The sequence below is a fragment of the Haliotis rufescens genome, unplaced genomic scaffold (genome assembly GCF_023055435.1).
Source record: "Haliotis rufescens isolate VD_foot unplaced genomic scaffold, xgHalRufe1.0.p SCAF_18, whole genome shotgun sequence".
NCBI classification, from domain to species: Eukaryota; Metazoa; Mollusca; class Gastropoda; order Lepetellida; family Haliotidae; genus Haliotis; species Haliotis rufescens.
Genome location: NW_025963868.1, coordinates 15,965,869 through 15,991,216, shown reverse-complemented (window position 1 = coordinate 15,991,216; position 25,348 = coordinate 15,965,869). Strand labels below are relative to the sequence as shown.

Sequence of the window (25,348 nt, the reverse complement as noted above, 5' to 3'; positions counted from 1 at the left end):
GAGGTATGTTAATGCAGTAGTAAGGGAGGTATGTTAACCCAGTAGTGAGGGAGGTATGTTAATGCAGTAGTGAGGGGAGGTATGTTAGCCCAGTAGTAAGGGAGGTATGTTAATGCAGTAGTGAGGGGAAGTATGTAGCCCAGTAGTAAGGGAGGTATGTTAACCCAGTAGTGAGGGAAGGTATGTTAACCAAGTAGTGAGGGGAAGTATGTTAACCAAGTAGTGAGGGGAAGTATGTTAACCAAGTAGTAAGGGAGGTATGTTAACCCAGTAGTGAGGGGAGGTATGTTAACCAAGTAGTGAGGGGAAGTATGTAGCCCAGTAGTGAGGGGAGGTATGTTAGCCCAGTAGTGAGGGGAGGTATGTTAGCCCAGTAGTAAGGGAGGTATGTTAACCCAGTAGTAAGGGAGGTATGTTAACCCAGTAGTAAGGGAGGTATGTTAACCCAGTAGTAAGGGAGGTATGTTAACCAAGTAGTGAGGGGAAGTATGTAGCCCAGTAGTGAGGGGAGGTATGTTAGCCCAGTAGTAAGGGAGGTATGTTAACCCAGTAGTGAGGGGAGGTATGTTAATGCAGTAGTGAGGGGAAGTATGTAGCCCAGTAGTAAGGGAGGTATGTTAACCCAGTAGTGAGGGAAGGTATGTTAACCAAGTAGTGAGGGGAAGTATGTTAACCAAGTAGTGAGGGGAAGTATGTTAACCAAGTAGTAAGGGAGGTATGTTAACCCAGTAGTGAGGGGAGGTATGTTAACCAAGTAGTGAGGGGAAGTATGTAGCCCAGTAGTGAGGGGAGGTATGTTAGCCCAGTAGTGAGGGGAGGTATGTTAGCCCAGTAGTAAGGGAGGTATGTTAACCCAGTAGTAAGGGAGGTATGTTAACCCAGTAGTAAGGGAGGTATGTTAACCCAGTAGTAAGGGAGGTATGTTAACCAAGTAGTGAGGGGAAGTATGTAGCCCAGTAGTGAGGGGAGGTATGTTAGCCCAGTAGTAAGGGAGGTATGTTAACCCAGTAGTGAGGGGAGGTATGTTAATGCAGTAGTGAGGGGAAGTATGTAGCCCAGTAGTAAGGGAGGTATGTTAATGCAGTAGTGAGGGGAAGTATGTAGCCCAGTAGTTAGGGAGGTATGTTAGCATGATTTCAATACGTTTACTTAGTAAAGGGTCATATGTAGGAAACTGAGGCCAGACATTCAACTAAAACCAAAAACAAACAAAATGTGACCAAGATTTATTTCTTTAATACAAACATAAACCTTTGAAAAGGTCATGTCCATTGAGACCACCCCCGTGGTCTAGTGGTTAAGCATCTGCCCGGAGAGCAGAACTTCAGAGGTTTGATCCCCGGCGACGTCATACCAAAAGACGTTATGAGATGGTACTGAGCTTGTAATGCCTGTGTGATGCTAGGCATTGAGGGGCTATGACAAGGACTGGTTGGCACAGAGTCTTCTGTGTCTGATTGGGGTATTCATGTAAAACTGCGGCATGGTACCTTGGTGGGCTAGCTCTATGAAATCGGCATTAGTGCGGACAAGTACAAGCCGCCACACACACACAGCCACACTTCCGTGCATGCACGTTGCTATATAAGTGCAGTAATCTTGAATGCAATGTTAAAACCCCATTACAGCCATTGAATATTCAATTAACTGGGTCAACCTTTCATTACCTGTGTAAGCACACAGTTACTAAGTATACCAGTACCAGTCTATTTTATAACCTTGAGTAAACAGTTTCAGTGCACAAAGAATCATAGCTCACTGCTGTTCATAAAAAAGAAATTTCATAACCCATATATATTTAGTGAGATTGTACAAAGTTTTAATTGGCCTGATGAGACTCATACGTGGTATGAGTTGAAAGCACTAGCCATTTCAAACTGTGTTCAATCTTACTCCACTTATTTAATTTTTACCTTCTTGTGCCTGAGAGTTAGAACCTTACTCTGCTTTGATATATGCAATGTTCAATTCAATTATCATTACTCAAACTATATCTGATTTACCAACAGTTATCTCACCTGCACATAACTGGTAATGTCCAGCTATCAGATCTACTCGCATTTGAAAATGACAACAGCCTGTGATAAAATGTATAGAAATATCACATTGTTTGCAAGTTAAATGCATCATTCTTGTAATCACCAAACTCGTTAACCATTAATGCTGCCTTGTCAAAAAGGGGTAATACCCACTCTTTCATCTGACCAATCAGAGTGAATCTATTCAGTATCAACGAAACAGAATTCTTTTCTATTTCTGTGATGATCCAGACATTGATTATTTGCCATTTGGATGAACAAGTTCGTATTACTGAAGAAGAGCAATGACTTGTGTCAAAAGAATGTTCCATTTTCTGAATCAACTAACAGTAACACAGGCTACAAACATCAAAAGATAAGCAACAATAAGTGTGATTTTGAAAAACCTGTGTGATCATTGCTACCAAAATGTACAAGACAGAGTAAATAGTTAAAGTGAATCGTTAAAGAGGTTGGTGATACAAGAAGGATATATTAGCTTAACTTGCGAACAGTGTGATATTACTCCTGGCAGTTTTCATCAAAGGATTGATAATAATTCTTTTGGAAGTATGATTTGCGAAAGTATATATCATAGTATTTTTTTAAGGTCAATCTTCATTTACCATCAGCAAAGTTTGCAGTAGCATAGGCCTTTTGAATATTTTCTGTTTTAAAAAACCAACATCAATATTGAGGCAATTGGGAAAATAAAAATAAATATAAAATTTATTTATTTCTTTTTGCTGGTTGGAGGCTTTTTTGGTGGAAATGCAAACTGAATTTTTTTAAAAAGTCACCCAAGGTGCCTGAAAGAAGTCGTGATGAAAATTTATATTAATGTTTTTATGATTAGAGGGTTTGAAATACTAATGGATCATTTCTGCCTGTTACCTCCTCATATGTCATCAATCAAATCCGTTCCACTCCCCAAACCCTAACCCTTTGCTTCTAGCTGTCTGTCTCATCCATTCTCATTCAAGTATTTAAGTCATGTGATGTAAAATTCGCTGAAAAAAACATCATGGTTACTTGAAATTTCTTGATGTCTCATATTTTATGGTAGCTAAAAGTTTTTCTGAAAGCAAAGGAATGAAACATTGACCACAATGTTCAGATGATTAAATGTGAAGTGTTTTAAACATGATTGGACCAGGTCCCTAAGCATACTTCAGATTGTACAAGTTGTGTCTTGCCTCTCCTACTAGCTAGCATGCTCTACACGATTGTATTCCTAGACTAGCAAGTCACTGACTCAGGCTGTGGGCACATCTTGTAGGTTGTGTAGATGTATCACAATGCAGCAAGTCACCAAGCCAGGCTGTGGGCACCCCTTGCAGGTGGTGGAGATGTGTCACAAGGCAGCAAGTCACCGAGCCAGGCTGTGGGCACCCCTTGCAGGTGGTGGAGATGTGTCACAAGGCAGCAAGTCACCAAGCCAGGCTGTGGGCACATCTTGTAGGTTGTGTAGATGTGTCACAAGGCAGCAAGTCACCAAGCCAGGCTGTGGGCACCCTTTGCAGGTGGTGGAGATGTGTCACAAGGCAGCAAGTCACCAAGCCAGGCTGTGGGCACCCCTTGCAGGTGGTGGAGATGTGTCACAAGGCAGCAAATCACCGAGCCAGGCAGTGGGCACCCCTTGCAGGTGGTGGAGATGTGTCACAAGGCAGCAAGTCACCGAGCCAGGCTGTGGGCACATCTTGTAGGTTGTGGAGATGTGTCACAAGGCAGCCAGTCACTGAGAGAGGCTGTGGGCACCCCTTGCAGGTGGTGGAGATGTGTCACAAGGCAGCAAGTCACCGAGCCAGGCTGTGGGCACATCTTGTAGGTTGTGTAGATGTGTCACAAGGCAGCAAGTCACCGAGCGAGGCTGTGGGCACCCCTTGCAGGTGGTGGAGATGTGTCACAAGGCAGCAAGTCACCGAGCCAGGCTGTGGGCACATCTTGTAGGTTGTGTAGATGTGTCACAAGGCAGCCAGTCACTGAGCCAGGCTGTGGGCACCCCTTGCAGGTGGTGGAGATGTGTCACAAGGCAGCAAGTCACCGAGCCAGGCTGTGGGCACCCTTTGCAGATGGTGGAGATGTGTCACAAGGCAGCAAGTCACCAAGCCAGGCTGTGGGCACCCTTTGCAGATGGTGGAGATGTGTCACAAGGCAGCAAGTCACCGAGCCAGGCTGTGGGCACCCCTTGCAGGTGGTGGAGATGTGTCACAAGGCAGCAAGTCACTGAGCCAGGCTGTGGGCACATCTTGTAGGTTGTGTAGATGTGTCACAAGGCAGCAAGTCACCAAGCCAGGCTGTGGGCACCCCTTGCAGGTGGTGGAGATGTGTCACAAGGCAGCAAGTCACCGATCCAGGCTGTGGGCACACCTTGCAGGTGGTGGAGATGTGTAACAAGGCAGCAAGTCACCGAGCCAGGCTGTGGGCACATCTTGTAGGTTGTGTAGATGTGTCACAAGGCAGCCAGTCACTGAGCGAGGCTGTGGGCACCCCTTGCAGGTGGTGGAGATGTGTCACAAGGCAGCAAGTCACCGAGCCAGGCTGTGGGCACATCTTGTAGGTTGTGTAGATGTGTCACAAGGCAGCAAGTCACCAAGCCAGGCTGTGGGCACCCTTTGCAGATGGTGGAGATGTGTCACAAGGCAGCAAGTCACCAAGCCAGGCTGTGGGCACCCCTTGCAGGTGGTGGAGATGTGTCACAAGGCAGCAAGTCACCGATCCAGGCTGTGGGCACATCTTGTAGGTTGTGTAGATGTGTCACAAGGCAGCAAGTCACCAAGCCAGGCTGTGGGCACCCCTTGCAGGTGGTGGAGATGTGTCACAAGGCAGCAAGTCACCGATCCAGGCTGTGGGCACACCTTGCAGGTGGTGGAGATGTGTAACAAGGCAGCAAGTCACCAAGCCAGGCTGTGGGCACCCCTTGCAGGTGGTGGAGATGTGTCACAAGGCAGCAAGTCACCAAGCCAGGCTGTGGGCACCCCTTGCAGGTGGTGGAGATGTGTCACAAGGCAGCAAGTCACCGATCCAGGCTGTGGGCACACCTTGCAGGTGGTGGAGATGTGTCACAAGGCAGCCAGTCACCGAGCCAGGCTGTGGGCACCCCTTGCAGGTGGTGGAGATGTGTCACAAGGCAGCAAGTCACCAAGCCAGGCTGTGGGCACCCCTTGCAGGTGGTGGAGATGTGTCACAAGGCAGCCAGTCACCGAGCCAGGCTGTGGGCACATCTTGTAGGTTGTGTAGATGTGTCACAAGGCAGAAAGTCACCGAGCCAGGCTGTGGGCACCCCTTGCAGGTGGTGGAGATGTGTCACAAGGCAGCAAGTCACCGAGCAAGGCTGTGGGCACATCTTGTAGGTTGTATAGATGTGTCACAAGGCAGCCAGTCACTGAGCGAGGCTGTGGGCACCCCTTGCAGGTGGTGGAGATGTGTCACAAGGCAGCAAGTCACCAAGCCAGGCTGTGGGCACCCCTTGCAGGTGGTGGAGATGTGTCACAAGGCAGCAAGTCACCGAGCAAGGCTGTGGGCACATCTTGTAGGTTGTATAGATGTGTCACAAGGCAGCCAGTCACTGAGCGAGGCTGTGGGCACCCCTTGCAGGTGGTGGAGATGTGTCACAAGGCAGCAAGTCACCGAGCCAGGCTGTGGGCACATCTTGTAGGTTGTGGAGATGTGTCACAAGGCAGCAAGTCACCAAGCCAGGCTGTGGGCACCCCTTGCAGGTGGTGGAGATGTGTCACAAGGCAGCAAATCCTTAAGCCAGGCTGTGGGCACCCCTTGCAGGTGGTGGAGATGTGTCACAAGGCAGCAAGTCACCGATCCAGGCTGTGGGCACCCCTTGCAGGTGGTGGAGATGTGTCACAAGGCAGCAAGTCACCGAGCCAGGCTGTGGGCACATCTTGTAGGTTGTGGAGATGTGTCACAAGGCAGCAAGTCACCGATCCAGGCTGTGGACACACCTTGCAGGTGGTGGAGATGTGTCACAAGGCAGCAAGTCACCGAGCCAGGCTGTGGGCACATCTTGTAGGTTGTGGAGATGTGTCACAAGGCAGCAAGTCACCGATCCAGGCTGTGGGCACACCTTGCAGGTGGTGGAGATGTGTCACAAGGCAGCAAGTCACCGAGCCAGGCTGTGGGCACCCCTTGCAGGTGGTGGAGATGTGTCACAAGGCAGCAAGTCACCGAGCCAGGCTGTGGGCACCCCTTGCAGGTGGTGGAGATGTGTCACAAGGCAGCAAGTCACCGAGCCAGGCTGTGGGCACATCTTGTAGGTTGTGTAGATGTGTCACAAGGCAGCAAGTCACCGATCCAGGCTGTGGCCACACCTTGCAGGTGGTGGAGATGTGTCACAAGGCAGCAAGTCACCGAGCCAGGCTGTGGGCACCCCTTGCAGGTGGTGGAGATGTGTCACAAGGCAGCAAGTCACCGAGCCAGGCTGAGGGCACCCCTTGCAGGTGGTGGAGATGTGTCACAAGGCAGCAAATCACCGAGCCAGGCAGTGGGCACCCCTTGCAGGTGGTGGAGATGTGTCACAAGGCAGCAAGTCACCAAGCCAGGCTGTGGGCACATCTTGTAGGTTGTGGAGATGTGTCACAAGGCAGCCAGTCACCGAGCCAGGCTGTGGGCACATCTTGTTGGTGGTGTTGATGAGTGAGGACAGGAAAGGTCAGGGATATTGGTCAGTATGGTCTGAAGTGGTTAGTTGCAGACTCTACTTGATTCAACTGATACTTATGTCCACAGGCAGGTATGCTTTTCTTGACTTAGACAGTCCCTTGAAAACCTGAAGGTCAGCTGTGATTGCTGTTGTCCTGTAATTGAAGCTCAACAATGAAGGCAGTAAAACCTAGAGGTGGAGATCTTCATATTGTTTTGCAGTAAGTTAATTTACAATTGGAATTTACATAAACAATTTGTAATTGCAGACAGGTTCAATGATATTGGCAGGGACCTCACCATGTTGTCAGGATCCTGTTGTGCAAGGGTACTGATGGATCTATTCATTGATATTGGCTACTGATATGGTATCTTGCAGTTAGTAGATTCACAAAGTACATGTGTTCAGGATTGTTTGAAATTACAAGATTTCCATATAGTCATGAGGTTATTTTATCAGATTAGTTATTAATCAGGCATGTGGCATGATCCTAAGAGCAGTGTGACATTCTTTAAGAGTGGAATGACATCCTTCAAGAGTGGTGTGACATCCTTCAAGAGAGTCAATAGTGGTGTGACATCCTACAAGAGCGGTGTGACATTCTTAAAGAGTGGAATGATACCCTTAAGAGCGGTGTGACATTCTTCAAGAGTGGAATGACATCCTTCAAGAGTGGTGTGACATCCTTCAAGAGAGTCAAGAATGGTGTGACATCCTTCAAGAGTGGTATGATATCCTTTAGAGCGGTGCGACATTCTTCAAGAGTGGTGTGACTTAAATTTCATTGAAGAAGTCAGCCTAAAATATATAAGTTTCTGTTGTGAATCATTTTGGAACCCAGCCTAAGACAAGTGTAATGCTTCGAGGTGTTTTTATCAGTCATGTAATGTGTGTATCAACTCACATATCCCAGTGCTGACGTGAAACTACCAGTGAATTCCCAGTCACAGTCATACATGATACACTACAATAATCCCAGTAAAGATGAGGAACGTGTGTTTGCTGAGTGTCTAGCAGCCCTGTAAGGACACACAATGACAAATCAGGGACTATTTCTAGGATTGGAGGATTTATTTGCAACATCTTGACCCATTATACCATTGCACAAAGCTGGTGTTTACCTACAGATGTATACAGGCCCATTAACACTCATTTACTCCACAAGTTTTGGAAGATTGATTTCCAGAGCAGTGCCAAGATTGGAAAACCCTTTAACAGGTTACAGAAGTTTGGCTGTTGGCACCGAAGGCATCTTAAACCATGTCTATCCTGAGAATTGTCCTGATGAAATGTTAATGCAGTCTTGGACTGGAGGCCAATTTCCTTCAATGAGATTGATTCTTGTCTGTTACAACTGCCGCAGAGATTGTCTAATTATCACAATAAAACATTTCTCACCTTTTCTGGACAGCAGTGGTTGTTTAAGGTGGATGTTTTGAGGGCTGTAATGGGACCATAGCTTGGAAGTCCCTACAGCAGATCTCCACATTGTCACTAAGGCATCAGATGCATCTTAGTCATTGTGTCTGGCTTGTTGGGCTTTTTGGAGACACTACTATAGTCTTGATCACAAACTGTAAATATGGGCACTGCTGTCTGAGAGCTGCGGTAGCAGTATTATCTATCCAAAGACGTTTGATGCCTTTGAGATGTAAAACATAATTCTTTACCTGACCAAAACCCCATTTCAAAAGTTCATAGAATTGCATCTATCACAACTCATTCTGTCTACATTGAATAGTGATAGTTGTGGCCCCAAAACCTAGCTGTAATGACTGTTTGTCAGACCAAGTCCTCGTCTCTCAAATGTTTTGTTGGGTCAGTATGATGTGTTCCTGCATAGCCCAAGTGACTGGAAAGTCCATCATTTCAGGCTCAGCTCCACCAGCTAAGGCTAGTCACAGAAATGTAGTTGTCAAGCTGTCTTTTTGCTAACCTATATTTCATGGAGGCTTGGGGTATTTTAATCATGGGTTTTGCCTTCCACATCCAGCAAGCTAACTGAGAAAAGTGTCGGTTGAAATACCACTCCCTTATATGTTTCAGATTCTAACTGTGTTAAAAGGGTGTATTGATTCTTTAATTAAGCTTGCATGCTGTGATCTATCATTATGTTACCTGGCAAAAATAAGTTCTCCCAGTTGTTGGTGATTGTACAGATGATGTTCGTGTGTTACAGCTAGAACATGTCCCCTTATTTAACATCTATTACTGACCATCCAAACACTCTTGAAGAATGTCAGACTGCTCTTGAATGATGTCACACCGCTCTTGACACTCTTGAAGGATGTCTTACCACTCTTGAAGGATATCACACTACTCTTAACACCCTTGAAGGATGTCACACCACTCTTGAAGGATGTCACACCATTCTTGAGGAATGTCACACCACTCTTGACACTTTTGAAGGATGTCACACCACTCTTGAAGGATGTCACACCACTCTTGAAGGATGTCACACCATTCTTGAAGAATGTCGCACCACTCTTGACAGTTTTGAAGGATGTCACACCACTCTTGAAGGATTCACAACACTCTTGAATGTCAGACCGCTCTTGACACTTTTGAAGGATGTCATTCCACTCTTGAAGGATGTCACACCAATCTTAAAGTGTCACTCCACTCTTGAATGTCAGACTGCTCTTGACGCTCTTGAAGGATATCATTCAACTCTTGAAGGATGTCACACCACTCTTGAAGAATGTCACACCGCTCTCAAGGATATCATACCACACTTGATGGCTGTCACAACACTCTTGAAGGATGTCATTCCACTCTTGAAGAATGGGACACTGCTCTAAAGGATATCATGCCACTCTTGAAGGATGTCACACAGCTCTCAAGGATATAATATCACACTTGAAGGATGTCACACAACTATTTACTCTCTTGAAGGATGTCATTCCACTCATGAAGAATGTCACACCGCTTTAAAGGATATCATGCCACTCTTGAAGGATGTCACACCACTCTTGAAGGATGTCACACAAATCTTGAATGATGTTGCATCACTCTTGAAGGATGTCACACTACTCTTTAATGATGTTGCATCACTCTTGAAGGATGTCACACTACTCTTTAATGATGTTGCATCACTCTTGAAAGATGTCAAGTCACTATTGAAGGATGTCACACTACTCTTGAATGATGTCACACTACTCTTTAATGATGTTGCATCACTCTTGAAGAATGTCATGTCACTCTTGAAGGATGTCACACTACTCTTGAATGTCACACCACTCTTTAAGGATGTCACACTACGCTTGAATGATGTTGCATCACTCTTGAAGGATGTCACACTACTCTTTAATGATGTTGCATCACTCTTGAAGGATGTCACACCACTCTTTAATGATGTTGCATCACTCTTGAAGAATGTCATGTCACTCTTGAAGGATGTCATGTCACTCTTGAAGGATGTCACACTACTCTTGAATGATGTCACACTACTCTTTAATGATGTTGCATCACTCTTGAAGAATGTCATGTCACTCTTGAAGGATGTCACACTACTCTTGAATGTCACACCACTCTTTAAGGATGTCACACTACGCTTGAATGATGTTGCATCACTCTTGAAGGATGTCACACCACTCTTGAAGGATGACACAAATCTTGAAGGTTGTCACACCACTCTTGAAGGATGTTGCATCACTCTTTAATGATGTCACACTACTCTTGAATGTCACACCACTCTTGAAGGATGTCACACTACTCTTTAATGATGTTGCATCACTCTTGAAGAATGTCATGTCACTCTTGAAGGATGTCACACTACTCTTGAATGGTGTTGCATCACTCTTGAAGGATGTCACACCACTCTTGAAGGATGTCACACAAATCTTGAAGGATGTCACACCACTCTTGAAGGATGTCACACTACTCTTGAATGATGTTGCATCACTCTTGAAGAATGTCACACCACTCTTGAAGGATGTCATTTGATTCTTGAAGGATGTCACACTACTCTTGAATGTCACACCACTCTTGAAGGATGTCACACCACTCTTGAAGGATGTCACACTACTCTTGAAGGATGTCACACTACTCTTGAATGATGTTGCATCACTCTTGAAGGATGTCACACCACTCTTGAAGGATGTCACACAAATCCTGAAGGATGTCATACCCAACAGTAATTATAGGCAAATAAAGGTTTCCATAATATAATGTAGTTAATTCCAAGTATCATTTAGTTCCAAATTATTCTCTACCTGAAGCTTAGTTTGGTAAACATTGAATATTAAGGTTTAAGGAGAACGATCATTTAATGTGTGTGTGTCATCATTGGTGAAGTACATTGGTCATCCCAGTCATTAAGATTTTAGTCTATTCTCTTGATCTACATAGAAACATTGGTTGCTGACTCTGTTTACCGCCAGATTTAGACAGCTGTCATAATTTCTGTTAGTTTCAGTGAGGCTCAGCAGCTTACTTGAAGACATTTCTTTCTTACAAGTGTCACATCTTTGAAGATGTCAGCTATAGCTACATGAGATCACCTACAAGTGAGGTCTATCTGAAAGCATAGATGTGATAGTATCAACTCCTAATAATGACCTGACAACACCTTCTTAGTTTTTATTTCCAGGATTTCCTGACTCAAATCCAAGCAGACGTCAAAGGGCAATGTAATTCTTGATCTCTTGGTGACAATCTCGTAGGAATATACCCAGTCCTGAGTTGGACTTCTTCAGCATTCTGTATGCCACAGGCATCAGTTTAATTGCACATGCCACGACTTTGTACATGAAGCCCGCGACACCATGGAGGAGGTTTTTCTGCTAATGAGAGGAAATCCGTACTGGCTGATTTTGGCTTACGGGAGTTTGGCAAAGAGGCTTTAGGAAATGATGTCCTATGATCGGAAACATTACTTTATTATTTTTTTTAGGAGGCACTATCTCTTTGAGGAATTTGTGCACATCTTTTTGCATTTCTTCATCAAGGGTGTTGTCAGAATTTATTTCGTGAATAGAAGTTGTGGCTCGATTCTTTGAAACGTCTATTTGCTTACAAAGAGGAAATCAATGATGACATTTTGACATTTGGAAGAACATGCCTGTCACACTGATTATTTCGGTTTTCAGAAAAAAAAACAGTAAGTGGAGGGTTTTTTCCCAGTCTCCAAATTGACAGACTGCAAGTAAGATGTAATTTGTTGCAAGAATAAGATATTTTTTTATATAGTTTTGCTGCATCTGTGGTTTTGTAAAATAAATGCATACCAATTGGTTAGTATTTTTTGGATAACTCTGAAGTGCACGATTCATCTGGTCAGTTACTGTTGATTTCCCTTATGTTGCACAGATTCTTAACAAATGTGTACGTCACATATATATCATACCAGCTTCAATATCATACCAGCTTCATACCAACAGCCCAAGGTATTTGTACTTTTCATATTTCTCATATCATGGTTAACAATGAAACCGCTCATCTGACATATATTCAATATTTTTTACATCTGCTTCATGATGTACATGCTTTACTATTGGTTGTATATACACCACAACTGGCCTCACTTCCATCTCATAAAGGTCAAGGGTGACTGAGGTTCAGAACGAGGCTAGGATTGTGTGGTCCTAGCGTGGCATGTGAGTCGCCCTTCGTGATAATAGTACACAATACCATGTGTAAGCTCTTGACTCGTGGGAGGCGTGGTGTAAACACGTGTCACAGGGTTATCATATACAAGCAATATGGATGGGATAATTACAAACATGTCTGTTAGAACCTGTGTCATACTTGCAGCCTACATGTGTATCATGCTGCATTGTTATTGACCTCACTTAAATGAACTTGAAGTTATGTTTTGTGACATTATTGAGACTGTTAGGTAAAGAATGTCCTTGGTGATTTGGTTATAGGAATTAAAGGAGATGCTTACATTCCCACATTTAAAGAAGAATTTGTATTTGAAAACTGTCAAAACATTTAAGCTAAGTTTAAGCTGAAGGTGATCTGTAATCAGTATGTTTATGTCAACTGTGATAAGATGGAAGCCTAACGTGTAAATTGACAGATTCTCCGCCTTCCTGTTGCATAAACTTAGCATCTGTTCTACAATGTGGACTGTTTTCTGTATTAAGCTGGCCCTTGAATTCCACAAGTTAATGGTCACAGGAAAAAGAGCATCATTCCTGAGAAATATAAATTGTGACAAAATTGCGGCTTTTTCTTATCTATATTTGTGGATTTATGAGCATTTCATGCTCCATTTGAAGTTGAAAAACACTCAGCACATTGTAAAGTTTCCATTGGTCAGCAAGTTAGCTACACTCAAAGCTTTCACCCAGGTAATGAAGATAAGGTATCTCCTAAATGAACAAATAAAATGCCCATCAAGGAAATAAAGATCTTAATTAAGCACCCTGGGTCCCTTATTGTGTGTGGTCTGATGCAGTGATGCTTGTTAGACAGAGCGAAGGAAACAGATATTAGATTATAACCTTATTTCTCAGTGAACTAACATGAGGAGTTTCAGAGAATGTGAGTGCTAGCTCACATAATGATTCAATCCTGCAGTGATTAGTTCTGCTTGCAGTATCTCAAATCGTAGCACATGGCTGGTGAAATGTGTATTTTGAATGATAACTTTTCATATGGTGGTTATTCCTTTCCTGCCATGAAGGTTATTGTCAGAGTTACTACACTGAGTTCAGTTGACCTCTTTGGTTAGATCACTATTCAGAAATTACATGTGATGACATAGCATTTGTGGAACTGTTTGTAGTACTTGTTTGCTGATGCACTTGGGCAACTGGCCCCACGGATTTACATGGAAAGTTTAATGTCAAATTATTATTTTAATGGTTAGGAGGGTTGTCTTAAATTCATTAACTATATCAGTAATTGAAAAGGAAAATAATGAAACAGTATTTAAATGTTTTTTATGTTGACATACAAATCATTCGTATCTGTATGTTATCATGATGTTGTGTATCTTAATGGAGATAATCATGTAGTTTTCTTCCAAAAAATAACTTTCTAATTAATTTTTTTTATCATTCTGCTTGTAACACATTTTCTATTTTAGCTCTTCCATTCTTTGATTATTAGATATTTTAGCAGTGTGACAGATAGCATGCATATGTTCCACATATTATCAGTGCTGTACTCTTGCAAAATTCATTACCAGACATGGTTATTTCAAAGCAATGACTGTGTAATCAACTGCCCTGGGATTGGCTGAGCAAGTGGATCCAGGATTCAGGAGATTACACAGTGTAATGTTGATACAGTTGTGAATTCCAATTAGCCACATCCAGATAATATCCTGCCAGACTTCTATCACAATTACCTGACCAGGCCCCTCGTCCTCCTGCTCCATCACAACCGTCTCCAGGCTCAGCTTCATCTTCGCTCCACAACACATAATGTATGTGTAATTTTACACTTCATTCTTTGTGTTACCTTATGAAGGAAGAAGGAAGGGCAGACTGTGATTTAGACACTTGTCTAGTAAAATGCTGTTTGGTCTGGTATATAATAATATTAAATCTGCTCGAAATGAAAGTTCAAGCTCGTGTATTCAAAAGTTTTTGACACTGACTGAAGTGGATTGTATTTGAAACCATTTTATCTACAGAATAATTCTGACAGGAGCCAAGACACCATGTATTTCAAAGTTTGACAATTGAACGTGGGCAGTCTACATGACAATATTATCCATTGTGCTACCCCATCACCTTCCATTTAAAGATACCATAATGTTTAGTTTACTAGTTTAAGATAATACTTTAATAAAAGAAAAAGAGAAATGTATTTCAAGTACATATGGAGAACTGTCAACTTATTTGAGGATTTCCGCCTTTGAGGGAGTGTGAGAATGTGACCCTCTGGATGTTTGTTCATGAATGTCCTCTTTTGTATTGTAATAGTGAGGGAAATGTGTGTTGTGCTGGTCAGAAGTCAGGGAAAGGTAGGTTGGTGGTGTTGAAGGAATATATCCCTGAGGTCATCATGTTTGGAATTCATGTAAGATGAATGACGACATTAGCCAGACGCGCCCACTTACACTGACCAGTCTCTGGCCGTTCAGGAAGGTCCGCTCCAGTCCCTCTGGGATATTTATTTTCTCCGGCTTTGTTGGTTTGCAGATTGCATTTTTCGTCAAGGTATAACCTCGAACCCACTTTAATCAAAATTGTAGTTGGATCATCAATACATTTAATACACTCCAGTCAATGGCAACACCAGAGGTTATTGGAGAGTATAAACATATTGGACATGTAGTCTCATCAGCAGCAACATATTGCTATATGTTGAGATTAAATGGTGATATTCATGTCCTGCAGGTGCTGGATATATAAGACTTGGCAGAGGAATACCAGCTTTAATGCATTGTATTTGCAGTGATGAGTGCCTTTTGGTAATTAAATGGATTACCTTGATATTAGATAGCTGATTGCTTCAAAGGCAAGACTGTAGAGGTCCTGAAAGTAGTAATAAGTGAAAGAAATAGGTGGCATGAAGGAGAAAGTAGACACAAAATATGATATGACTTCAGACGTTTAATTAAAAGTTATCATCATAAGCATTCATTTACTGTTGTGAGCAGGGGTCCGGAAACCGTCATATGCGCCGGACATGTCCGATTAGGAATCTCAAATGTCCGTTTTAAAATATTGCTTACCGGACATTTTAAAAAGTATTGTCCGGACATTCTTAAATTTTGACCGGACATGATCAACAGTTAGGACTGATTCTGTCTGCAGTTGCAACACAATGAAGATTAACTACACTGACAAGCTTTGTTTGTTTTGATTGCTGTAAATACATCGTACCTACATGATAGTCCAATCTGTCAATCACTGTAATAGGCAATAAACTGAGTTGACACTGATTAATCGAGGATTAATTACTGAGAACATCTTGTTAATTTGAGTGAATGGTGTTTACAACTGTACATTAATACCTTGCATCATCGATGTACCTCATTATCCTCACAATGCTACGATACGTAACCTCAGACAAGAAGCGAAAGCGTGACGACAGCCAGTCGACCGATGCAGATCAGTCGGGCGGATCTGCCAAACAATGAGGATTTGCAGATTTTATGGTTTTCAGTAGCTAGTCGTATATTGAATCTTGATTGACCGCCATTTTGCTTTCTCGGACGATCGATATCCAATTTTTTTATGGTCAATAATTAAGTACAGATGAAAAAAGTATTCAAATAACTATTGCTATCAACGATATTTTAGTATAAATTTGTGATTAAAATATCTGTCTTGTTTTTAAAAAAATCTTTAGTTTAAAAAAAACCCTTTTCCCGTGAGGTCACGTGATAACCAAATATGGGATAATAGTCTCGATCCAAATGTTACAACGCGTACACTTGAGCAGACTCATGAATATAACTCATGAATATTAATTAGACCGTTCACTACGTTAACAGATCGTTATTATAACAGAAACAAACGTATTTTTTCCATGTAAATCTAAAATGATATTATTTGTTATTAATTGTCCGGTAAATTAAACAATTTAAATTGAAACAATTCATAATTCATCATATTATGAATACGTAAACTTGTAATGTGTGTGAAAAGTCGTACTAAAATACGCTATTTGAAGGGGGCGTGGCCTAAATGCAAATGTCCGATTGGGATTTTAAATTTTCCGGACCCCTGGTTGTGAGTACATTAACTCTTTCAACACCGTAGGCCGGTTATCCAGCCAAGAAGCATTGAGTCCCAAGACACCGCAGGCCGGTTATCCGGCCAAGCCGTAGTCACGTCAAAATAGTATATATTTTTATGGACCTACCTGTAATGTCATTCATTTATTAAATCTATCACATTTCACAATGTCTGAAATACATATTCCATTTCAATTTAACATTTTTTATCGTTAAATTAAAAAATTATTCACTATTTCTCGCGATGTTATTGAAAATAAAATTCTCGGACACACATTTCGACAACGGGTCCACATCGAACATGTCAAAGAGGAAAATAAAGACGTTTTAAACAAATCTTTAAATATATTATACAAAGTAATAAATAAAATCAACAAAAATATATCTAAAAGTAATCAAACTTACATCTAAGTTATTATTTCCATCTTTTCGTGCGATCGCGTGTAATGTAAGTCAAATGACATCTCGGCTTTCGTCGCCTTGAATTCTCGGCTCGGACACGATGTTTAATGCAAAAATATATGCATGAAAAATCTTTGTCACAGCTCGTAACCTAGCACGATACATTCACGAAGTTCCATATTTTTAATATATATCGTGATTTCCAGCTCAAAAAGTTCAGAATAACACGATTTAACAAAATTCTTTCGCAAACTTCTGTAATTTATCGAACACGAGCTTGGTATCACAGCTGTAATTTAATTGGCTGCCTTAGGTCATATGTGCTCCAAATTGAGCAATCACGAAACTTGTAGCAGATTTCAGCAAGAAAGCGTTATTAGAAACCAATTTTAATCCAATGAAATTGCTTGTTATAACTACGGAAAAAAAACAGTCGATGTTACGAGCGTGTAGATGAAGGAATAAGCTTTCCAGCGATGTGTCATATGCCATTCTTCGACGAACGTGTTATTCATACGAAACCTCGAAAACGGGGGTATTTCTTCATTTTACTGAGCGGACAGTCGCTGTTATCGGGAAATGGGTGATGACAGAAACCATTTATAATTCTTTTTAAAATGATTTTCCAATTACGTAAACAATGAAAATAAAACAGAAATAGGTACGTGGATATTATGAAATCATATATTTGCCGAAAATCGTCAAGTTTTCGCTTCCTTGGTCCTTAATCTGGATGTTAACAACGTGTTAGCGTTCATTTTTTATTTACAACAAATTTAATTAAGTTGTAAATGCATTTTTTTAAATAATGTGAAAAACATAACTTTCATATTTATAAACCATTGGATCAGACCTTTCAAATGGTGTATAACATGTAGTAGCAAATATATTTTACAAGCAGGTATTTTCTTTGATAAATGTTGGCTTCATCTATCACACAAGAGTCTCTGGGAACTCGGTGTCACAGCAGTAAACACTTCTGGTTGACTGGTGTTGAAAGAGTTAAGCATTGCCTTCACCACTGACACACAATAAAATAAACAAAGCTATTGTAACTGGGAAAGTTTCTTGAAACCAGTTTTTTTTTATTATTGTACAATGTTGCATTAATTGACAATATATACAATTGTTTAAGAATCCAAACTGAAAGGACCAACAGGAAATAATCTTCTGTGACTGCATATCACCAATGTGATGCCATCTGGGGGATGCGGCTCAGTGAGCTATGATGCCATGGACCAACCCATCTTGGAGAGCGGGAAACACCTAGGTTACATAGACCATGTGGTCCTCCTAGACACCCTGGGTACCCAACCCATCTTGGAGAGTGGGAAACACCTAGGTTACATAGACCATGTGGTCCTCCTGGACACCCTGGGTACCCAACCCATCTTGGAGAGCGGGAAACACCTAGGTTACATAGACCATGTGGTCCTCCTAGACACCCTGGGTACCCAACCCATCTTGCAGAGTGGGAAACACCTAGGTTACATAGACCATGTGGTCGTCCTGGACACCCTGGGTACCCAACCCATCTTGGAGAGTGGGAAACACCTAGGTTACATAGACCACGTGGTCCTCCTGGACACCCTGGGTACCCAACCCATCTTGGAGAGGGGGAAACACCTAGGTTACATAGACCACGTGGTCCTCCTGGACACCCTGGGTACCCAACCCATCTTGGAGAGTGGGAAACACCTAGGTTACATAGACCATTTGGCACTTATGCGGGCAGTGAGAGACAGAGTGTTTCATAATCCAGAAATGTACTACTAGTGAGCAGATTGTTTGAGGATGAATTTTCCTGACTGGGTTTTCCTTGACAAGCTGATGTTTGAAAAAGATTTAATTTTTATGGATCTGACCGATTGGTGCCAAAAGGAGCAATCAGAAGAAAAATATGAAAACAGTTCATATACATTTATTTGTGACCGCTCTTTCTTTGATGGATTAGAAAAGTTAAAAGATACAACTACATGCACCCTTCTAGATAAGTCACTAGTAACTTAACTTACCTAGTACTTTAAGTAAATAATGCATGTAAGTAATGCATTCTGTATTTTCTCTGGACACTTAGTCAAGCAAACCCTTTCAGATGTCAATAGATATGCATGATATTGTAAAAATAGTCATACAGTAAACAGTATTAGCATTTATTTTGTCTCAGTAAAGTTACTGACCAGAACAACTTCATGCCAACTGAAAACTACATAGTACTGAGCTGCACGATATAGTTGTATTTCAACCAACCTTACTGGTGGGATCAGATCATGTAAACCATTAAAAAGTGTGGTCTATTGATGTCCACAGACAAGTAGTTCAAGTAGACAGTCATGTACTTAGCTGTAGATTTAGACTCTAGATGCCAACCGTAAAAACCATGAGCCCAGATATATATATATATTACCAGGAGACTCAGGAATTGCTCAGCAATTGACGGCCATTGTTATTTCAGGGGTCACTGGCTATCATTTCTTCTTCAATCCCTGCTAATCACTTGCACAAGCAAATGTGGTTTATTCAATCATTTCAAGTGTTAAAGTACAGGACCCACTTGCAAAACATGATCTTAGTGCAAACAAGCATATTCTTACATAGACTTAAAATGATCAGAACATAAGATTTATATGTGGCCATTGAGTTTAAACAGGTAAGAAAAAAACCTGGCTTTGGACTAAAGAATATAAAAGGATTTAGATTAGACTGCAGAACTGGTTACCATCTTATTGTCTATAATGTCAGCTTCAATTGTTTCTCATGTGTGTAAGATGTCTGATGCATATGTATAGGTGATATCGGCTGCTGAAACTGGTACTGTCAGACCAGGGATGTGAAGCAAGGGATTCACCCAATATCGTTTTATAGGGCAGCAAGTATGGCATAACTACTATTGTGGGATATATGATGGAATATTAGCTGAGAAAGACAATAGTATTTCCTGTGATGAATTGATACAAGTCAGTGATAAAAGCCAAGGGAAGATGTGAGTGATGAATGGTTATGGCCTATGTGGAAGGACAGAAGATACATTTATGCTTGAGGGAAATATTAATAGAAAGATTTGCTTTGACATTGTTTGTGGAATTGATCCTGGTTCATGGATCTCCCACTGTTTGATGTGGCAGTTTATACTTGGTATTTATAGTTGGGGTATGGAGGATTTGTATATTTAAGGCATGTGGTGCGGATTAGATAGAATTAATGTGCAGGGATGTTTGATTGACGATCAAAATGTCTGCCATCTGATGGAATGGAAGGTTTTGTTGCACACAATGTAATAAGGAAGATGGAGATATGTCATAAGAATTCTGCTTGTGGAAACATTTTGTCCCCTGTTTGACATATCTGGTACTTAAGCTTAACCAAGAGCTGTGACGAGAAAGAATGATTGCCTTAGAAGGATGAAAGAGTTATTTAGCTGTAGCTTCTTTACATTTTACATTTGTCCTTTTCTGGTATAAGATGTATGGTTTAGGAATGTTTGTCTAAACTTATTATGCCAACCCACACAGGTATGATAACTGTGAGAAGGATAAACTCTATCCTTAAAAAACAAATGTTCTGGTTTATTGACTGGTATTTGATAAGAGAATTGTATACATATGGATATATAGGTAACTGTGCTGAAAATGTTTGACCTGATTGTAGGACCAGGTTAGAGGTTAGTGGTGGCACGTTAGCCTGTGCAGAGTGCGCAGACACAAATAAGGTAAAGTTCAGCAGCATCTGTCACCGAGAGTAGTTGGATGGGTGACCTCATGCGAGAGTCTCCTGAGTTTTCTCGGTCTTCTGTCCTGCCCACACTGAGCACATTTAGCACATGTTGTGTCTTCTTAAGCAAGTGGCTTTGTTTGGAATGTGCCTCTGTTCACCCAGCAGTGAATGAGTACCCGTTAGGATGAGATGGTAATGTGACTGCTAACCTTCTAGCCCCTCACGGGCAGCTTGGGTTGTTGTGTAGGGTTAGAGTCATTGGAGAAGGGTTAGAGTTGTTGGGGAAGGGTTAGAGTTGTTGGGGAAGGGTTAGAGTTGTTAGGGAAGGGTTGGAGTTGTTAAGGAAGGGTTGGAGTTGTTGGGGAAGGGTTAGAGTTGTTAGGGAAGGGTTAGAGTTGTTGGGGAAGGGTTAGAGTTGTTGAAGGATTAGAGTCATTGGGGAAAGGTTAGAGTTGCTGGTGCAGCGTAAGGGTTACGGGTTAGAGTTGTTGGGGAAGGGTTGTTAGGGAATGGTTAGAGTTATTGGGGAAGGGTTAGAGTTGTTGGGGAAGGGTTAGAGTTATTTGAGAAGGGTTAGAGTAGTTGGAGAATGGTTAGAGTAGTTGGGGAAGGGTTAAAGTTGTTAGGGAAGGGTTAGAGTTGTTGGGGAAGGGTTAGAGTCATTAGGGAAGGGTTAGAGTAGTTGGGGCAGGGTTAGAGTCATTGGGGAAGGGTTAGAGTAGTTGGGGAAGGGTTAGAGTTGTTGAAGGATTAGAGTAGTTGGGGAAGGGTTAGAGTTGTTAGGGAAGGGTTAGAGTTGTTGAAGGATTAGAGTCATTGGGGAAGGGTTAGAGTTGCTGGTGCAGCGTAAGGGTTACGGGTTAGAGTTGTTGGGGAAGGGTTGTTAGGGAATGGTTAGAGTTATTGGGGAAGGGTTAGAGTTGTTGGGGAAGGGTTAGAGTTATTTGAGAAGGGTTAGAGTTGTTGGGGAAGGGTTGTTAGGGAATGGTTAGAGTTATTGGGGAAGGGTTAGAGTTGTTGGGGAAGGGTTAGAGTTATTTGAGAAGGGTTAGAGTAGTTGGGGAAGGGTTAGAGTTGTTGAAGGGTTAGAGTAGTTGGGGCAGGGTTAGAGTCATTAGGGAAGGGTTAGAGTTGTTGGGGAAGGGTTAGAGTCATTGGGAAAAGGTTAGAGTTGCTGGTGCAGCGTAAAGGCTCCTTGGCCCAGGTTGGACTGGAAGACTGGTTATGTCAAGCACTCAAGGTAGGAAGCTCAGTGTGAGGCTGTCAGATGTGAGGTCTGCTTGGCTTACATGTAAAGTAGCTGGGATGAAGGAAGGGCAAGCAGAGGGGCTGCAGATTGTAGCTGGATGTGCTGTATGTGTGGGTGGGTTTTGAAAATGATATTGATTGCAGGGCAGGGGCACACTTGCATGTGTGAGATACTACTGGGTGGTTGTACATGGAATCAAGGTGTATGGGTAGGGGTGTAAAGGAAGTTTTTCAGGAGTGAAAATGATAAAACCTTGTAAATATCTGCTTTTGTTTTGGGAACAACTTACATGTTTGGAGTATTCGCATTAGCAATTGTGACCCCACACACCCTCTCACACTCACACTCTCACACACACACACACACACGCACACACGCACACACGCACACACATACACGCACACGCCTGTGTGGTGATTACCTTGTGTTTGAGTATGCTTCTCATTGCTCATACACACCTAACAGGAACAAGAAAGGGCAAGTCCATTGTGGCACTAGGGGTAACAGTACATTGACAAGCTACCATAGATAAAATAGGTATTCCTGAGGTGAATGGAAGTATCCATGTTATAGACATATCTTATGCAGGATGAAAGTGTTTATGAAACAAATTTCAAGAGAGAAATATTTTCTGAATTCAAGTTAAGAAAATATGTAAATTTCTGAAATGATAAATCAATACTCAATGTAGGGAAGCATTTTTCTTGCAAATGCACAGTTCTTTTTTTCAAAATATGAAGTGGTTGTTCATCGATTAAAGACCTAACTGAATTTATCTGAATTAAACTAGTCTGCTTTACACACATGGAGAAATACATGCTAACTGAAATGTCAAGTAGGCCTAAAAAACATTTTCTGGAATCACATGTTAAAAAAGGAGTCACTTTTATAGAATGACCTTGTGCTTTCATTTGGTTGACCTTCAGAATCAGTTGTTCATGAGTCTTTGATTTCTCAACAGGATTATTTGTCAATCGTGCTTGAAAAGAAACCTGACAAATTCAAACATCTTTGTTCAAATTGATTTATATTAAATTTCGACAAAAAAGACAAGGCAATGCTAAATGTTAACTTTTTCCAAGGTTCATTTAATTACAAGGAAAACAATTTTCACATTTCTTGTGTAAGTTCATTAGATTACATAATAATCAATAACTTGAATGGAGCGGTGTCTCTTAATGGACAATCTCCAATATTCAAAATCCATTCCAAGTAATTGTAGAAAGCTCGGCAATGGTCCCTGCTGGTTGCAAATGCCATATTCTTTCTGTGCAAGTGTCTAACCCCTTTCACAAGTCGCACAACTAGCTCCGCTACAAGTTGGATTGGTTATTACATGGCTGCCTCAGTACTTAGCAGATTTCTCTGGGACAAGATTGCTGGAGATTTAACACTTATACATGATGTCAAAGCGTTTGCTGTTCTAGACCAAATTTTTTGAAGGCATCAATATAAGACATGTTTTGTTTACAGAATGATTTGAACTGGCAAACATATCTTTTTAAAAAGTATCATGATACATCATATATTTCATAGAGTTTTCTTTAATTGAAATGTTGCCATTAAAGTGGAAAATGTTAAAGGTTGATTGAAAGCTACAAAGGTAAACTAGCTAACAACACCTTCCAGAACAGTTGTAGCACAGTCAGGGATGTAGTGAATAATAAAATCACCAGCATAAGATGAACCAATAACAATCAGCAAACGAGCCATGGATGATAACACCAAAGCCCTAGGGAGTCCCAAGTACCAATAGTGAGACAGCCATAGGGAGCCCCATGACTCGTGGTGAGCTAGACAGCCCTTGGGGAGGCAGGAGGGAGGCAGGAGAGAGGAGAGCTCTGCTTGTCTACAGTGAGGGCTAGGATCTCCCCTCCACACCGTTGCCACCAAAAATAACTCACTCCAGTTCCAGGCAGGCTGGGTGAAATCTTAGACGGAGGAAGAGATAGAGGGAACATGCAACATGAGCCTGCAATGTTTTTACCTCCATCAGCCATGAGAGAGGAACATTCTTTGTGTTGTTTCGGACAACTCTCTCCCAAACTGTCCAACATTTGACTTCCCTTGTGGATTCCTGTACAAGATGGACCTATCTTAGAGACTGTTGGGGAAGTTTGGAAGTTGTTGTGCATTGTTGTGAGTCAGAAGATGAACTTGGCCTCCATGCTCTCCATTTTGGAAGGAATTATTTATCTCCTCGCCACTCCCCCATGCCAAGGTGTAACCCATGTCTGTTTCATCAACTGAAAGCTTGGACGTGCTAAGTGGCTTTTTGTAACAAGAAATAAGTGAAAGAATTGACTGAGATTTTCGTTGATGTGTGATAGTAAGGAATAATTCAGTCTGGGTATTCAGTCCTTTGAGAGGTCAAAGGTGAGAATGTTGTAACCGAGTTTCCGCCTGCTTCCCAGATGTGAAAATGTGAGTAATTCTCAGGAAGTGAATTTAGAAGACTTTTTACAAGGAAAGGTGTCCCTGGGTTTCAATGTGACTAGTAATCTATAGTTGCCGTGTCAAAGAGTGTTACATAAACTTTAAGGGAAATCTATGTTTGGTTTAAAAATCATTTGGAATTCCAGTTTCATTGGAGTGAATTAACTGTCATGCATTCAGTGTTTAACTTTTGATGAAAGTTGTTGCTTCAAAAACAGGATCTACCATGGAAAAACAGGAGTTTTTAATGTCTGTGTGTGTGTGAGTACTCACAAGGTTTTTCACATGAGGAATCAGGACTTTTAATGTTGTGTCGATGAGGTTGCAACGTATTGATGCGCACCGGTCTTTCTCCCTTCAGTTTGCGACTGCAGAGAAGTGAAAAGATATTGATCCTTATAGAAATAGTGGAGAGCTCTTCCATGTTCCTAACTGTAGGTTCTTCGCGCCAGTTTCTAATAACGCCTGTCATGAGAATCTGTTAAGGGGGTTTCTTTAAAAAAAATTCAGTCAACTTGGACATCGTTCCATTTGGATTACAAAAGCTCAAGGGATTAGACACACGACGATACAAAACTAAATATCGTAAAACTAGTCTGGCTGATCAAGTTTTTACACTGACATCTGTCCCCCACGCAATTTGGACGTTTTGAGAAGAAAACTTTTCTGATTTGATCAGTGCAAATTTTCACAGCAGCCTAACATACTCTCACATGTATTTGAGGCAAACTTGTAACAAATATTAAATTTGGCAGAATTTTGTTGTTGATAATTTGCCAGTTGGCTGTGTTTATCCTGTTTTGCCTTTGAGTTTATGTGTCAGGTTTTCTTCTTCTCATAATTGTAATTTCATATTTCTGCACACCCAAACTTTGGAAGGAGTTTAAGCACTGTCTACTCTTCTGTGAATGGAGTATGGTTAGGACAGTGGGAAAGTGAGAACTTGCTTAATAAGAAGAGATTGGATACTAACAACTGAAGCAGACAAGCACATATATCATGGCAACTTTGAACATTCTGGATATTACAATAACAGGATTAATCTTGTTTGTTTATTCTGGTAAGTATCAAATCTTCTTTTATCAGGAAATATATGTATGGCATACAACATTGTTATTGAGAAGTATAGAATGAATGTCAGAAACTGCTGTTGTGTGTTATTGAGCTAAAAAAAATCATGTTTACATGTCTGATAATATTATTGTTCTAATGCTGCAGTAGTTCTTATA

General features: G+C 41.6%; 1 protein-coding gene across 4 annotated transcripts in view; it reads left to right on the top strand.

Annotated features, from left to right (window-relative positions):
- LOC124116188 (nephrin-like) overlaps window positions 1-25,348 on the top strand; it is a 275,714-nt gene that overhangs the window by 165,526 nt on the left and 84,840 nt on the right. The window contains exon 1 of one of the 4 annotated variants that reach the window (XM_046477438.2): window positions 23,583-25,179. The exons of the other annotated variants lie outside the window; for them this stretch is intronic. Coding sequence (XP_046333394.1) covers window positions 25,119-25,179 — 61 coding nt within the window. The 5' untranslated portion in view covers window positions 23,583-25,118. Of the gene's footprint in view, window positions 1-23,582; window positions 25,180-25,348 lie in introns of those variants that run through there. 4 annotated transcript variants of the gene reach the window in all.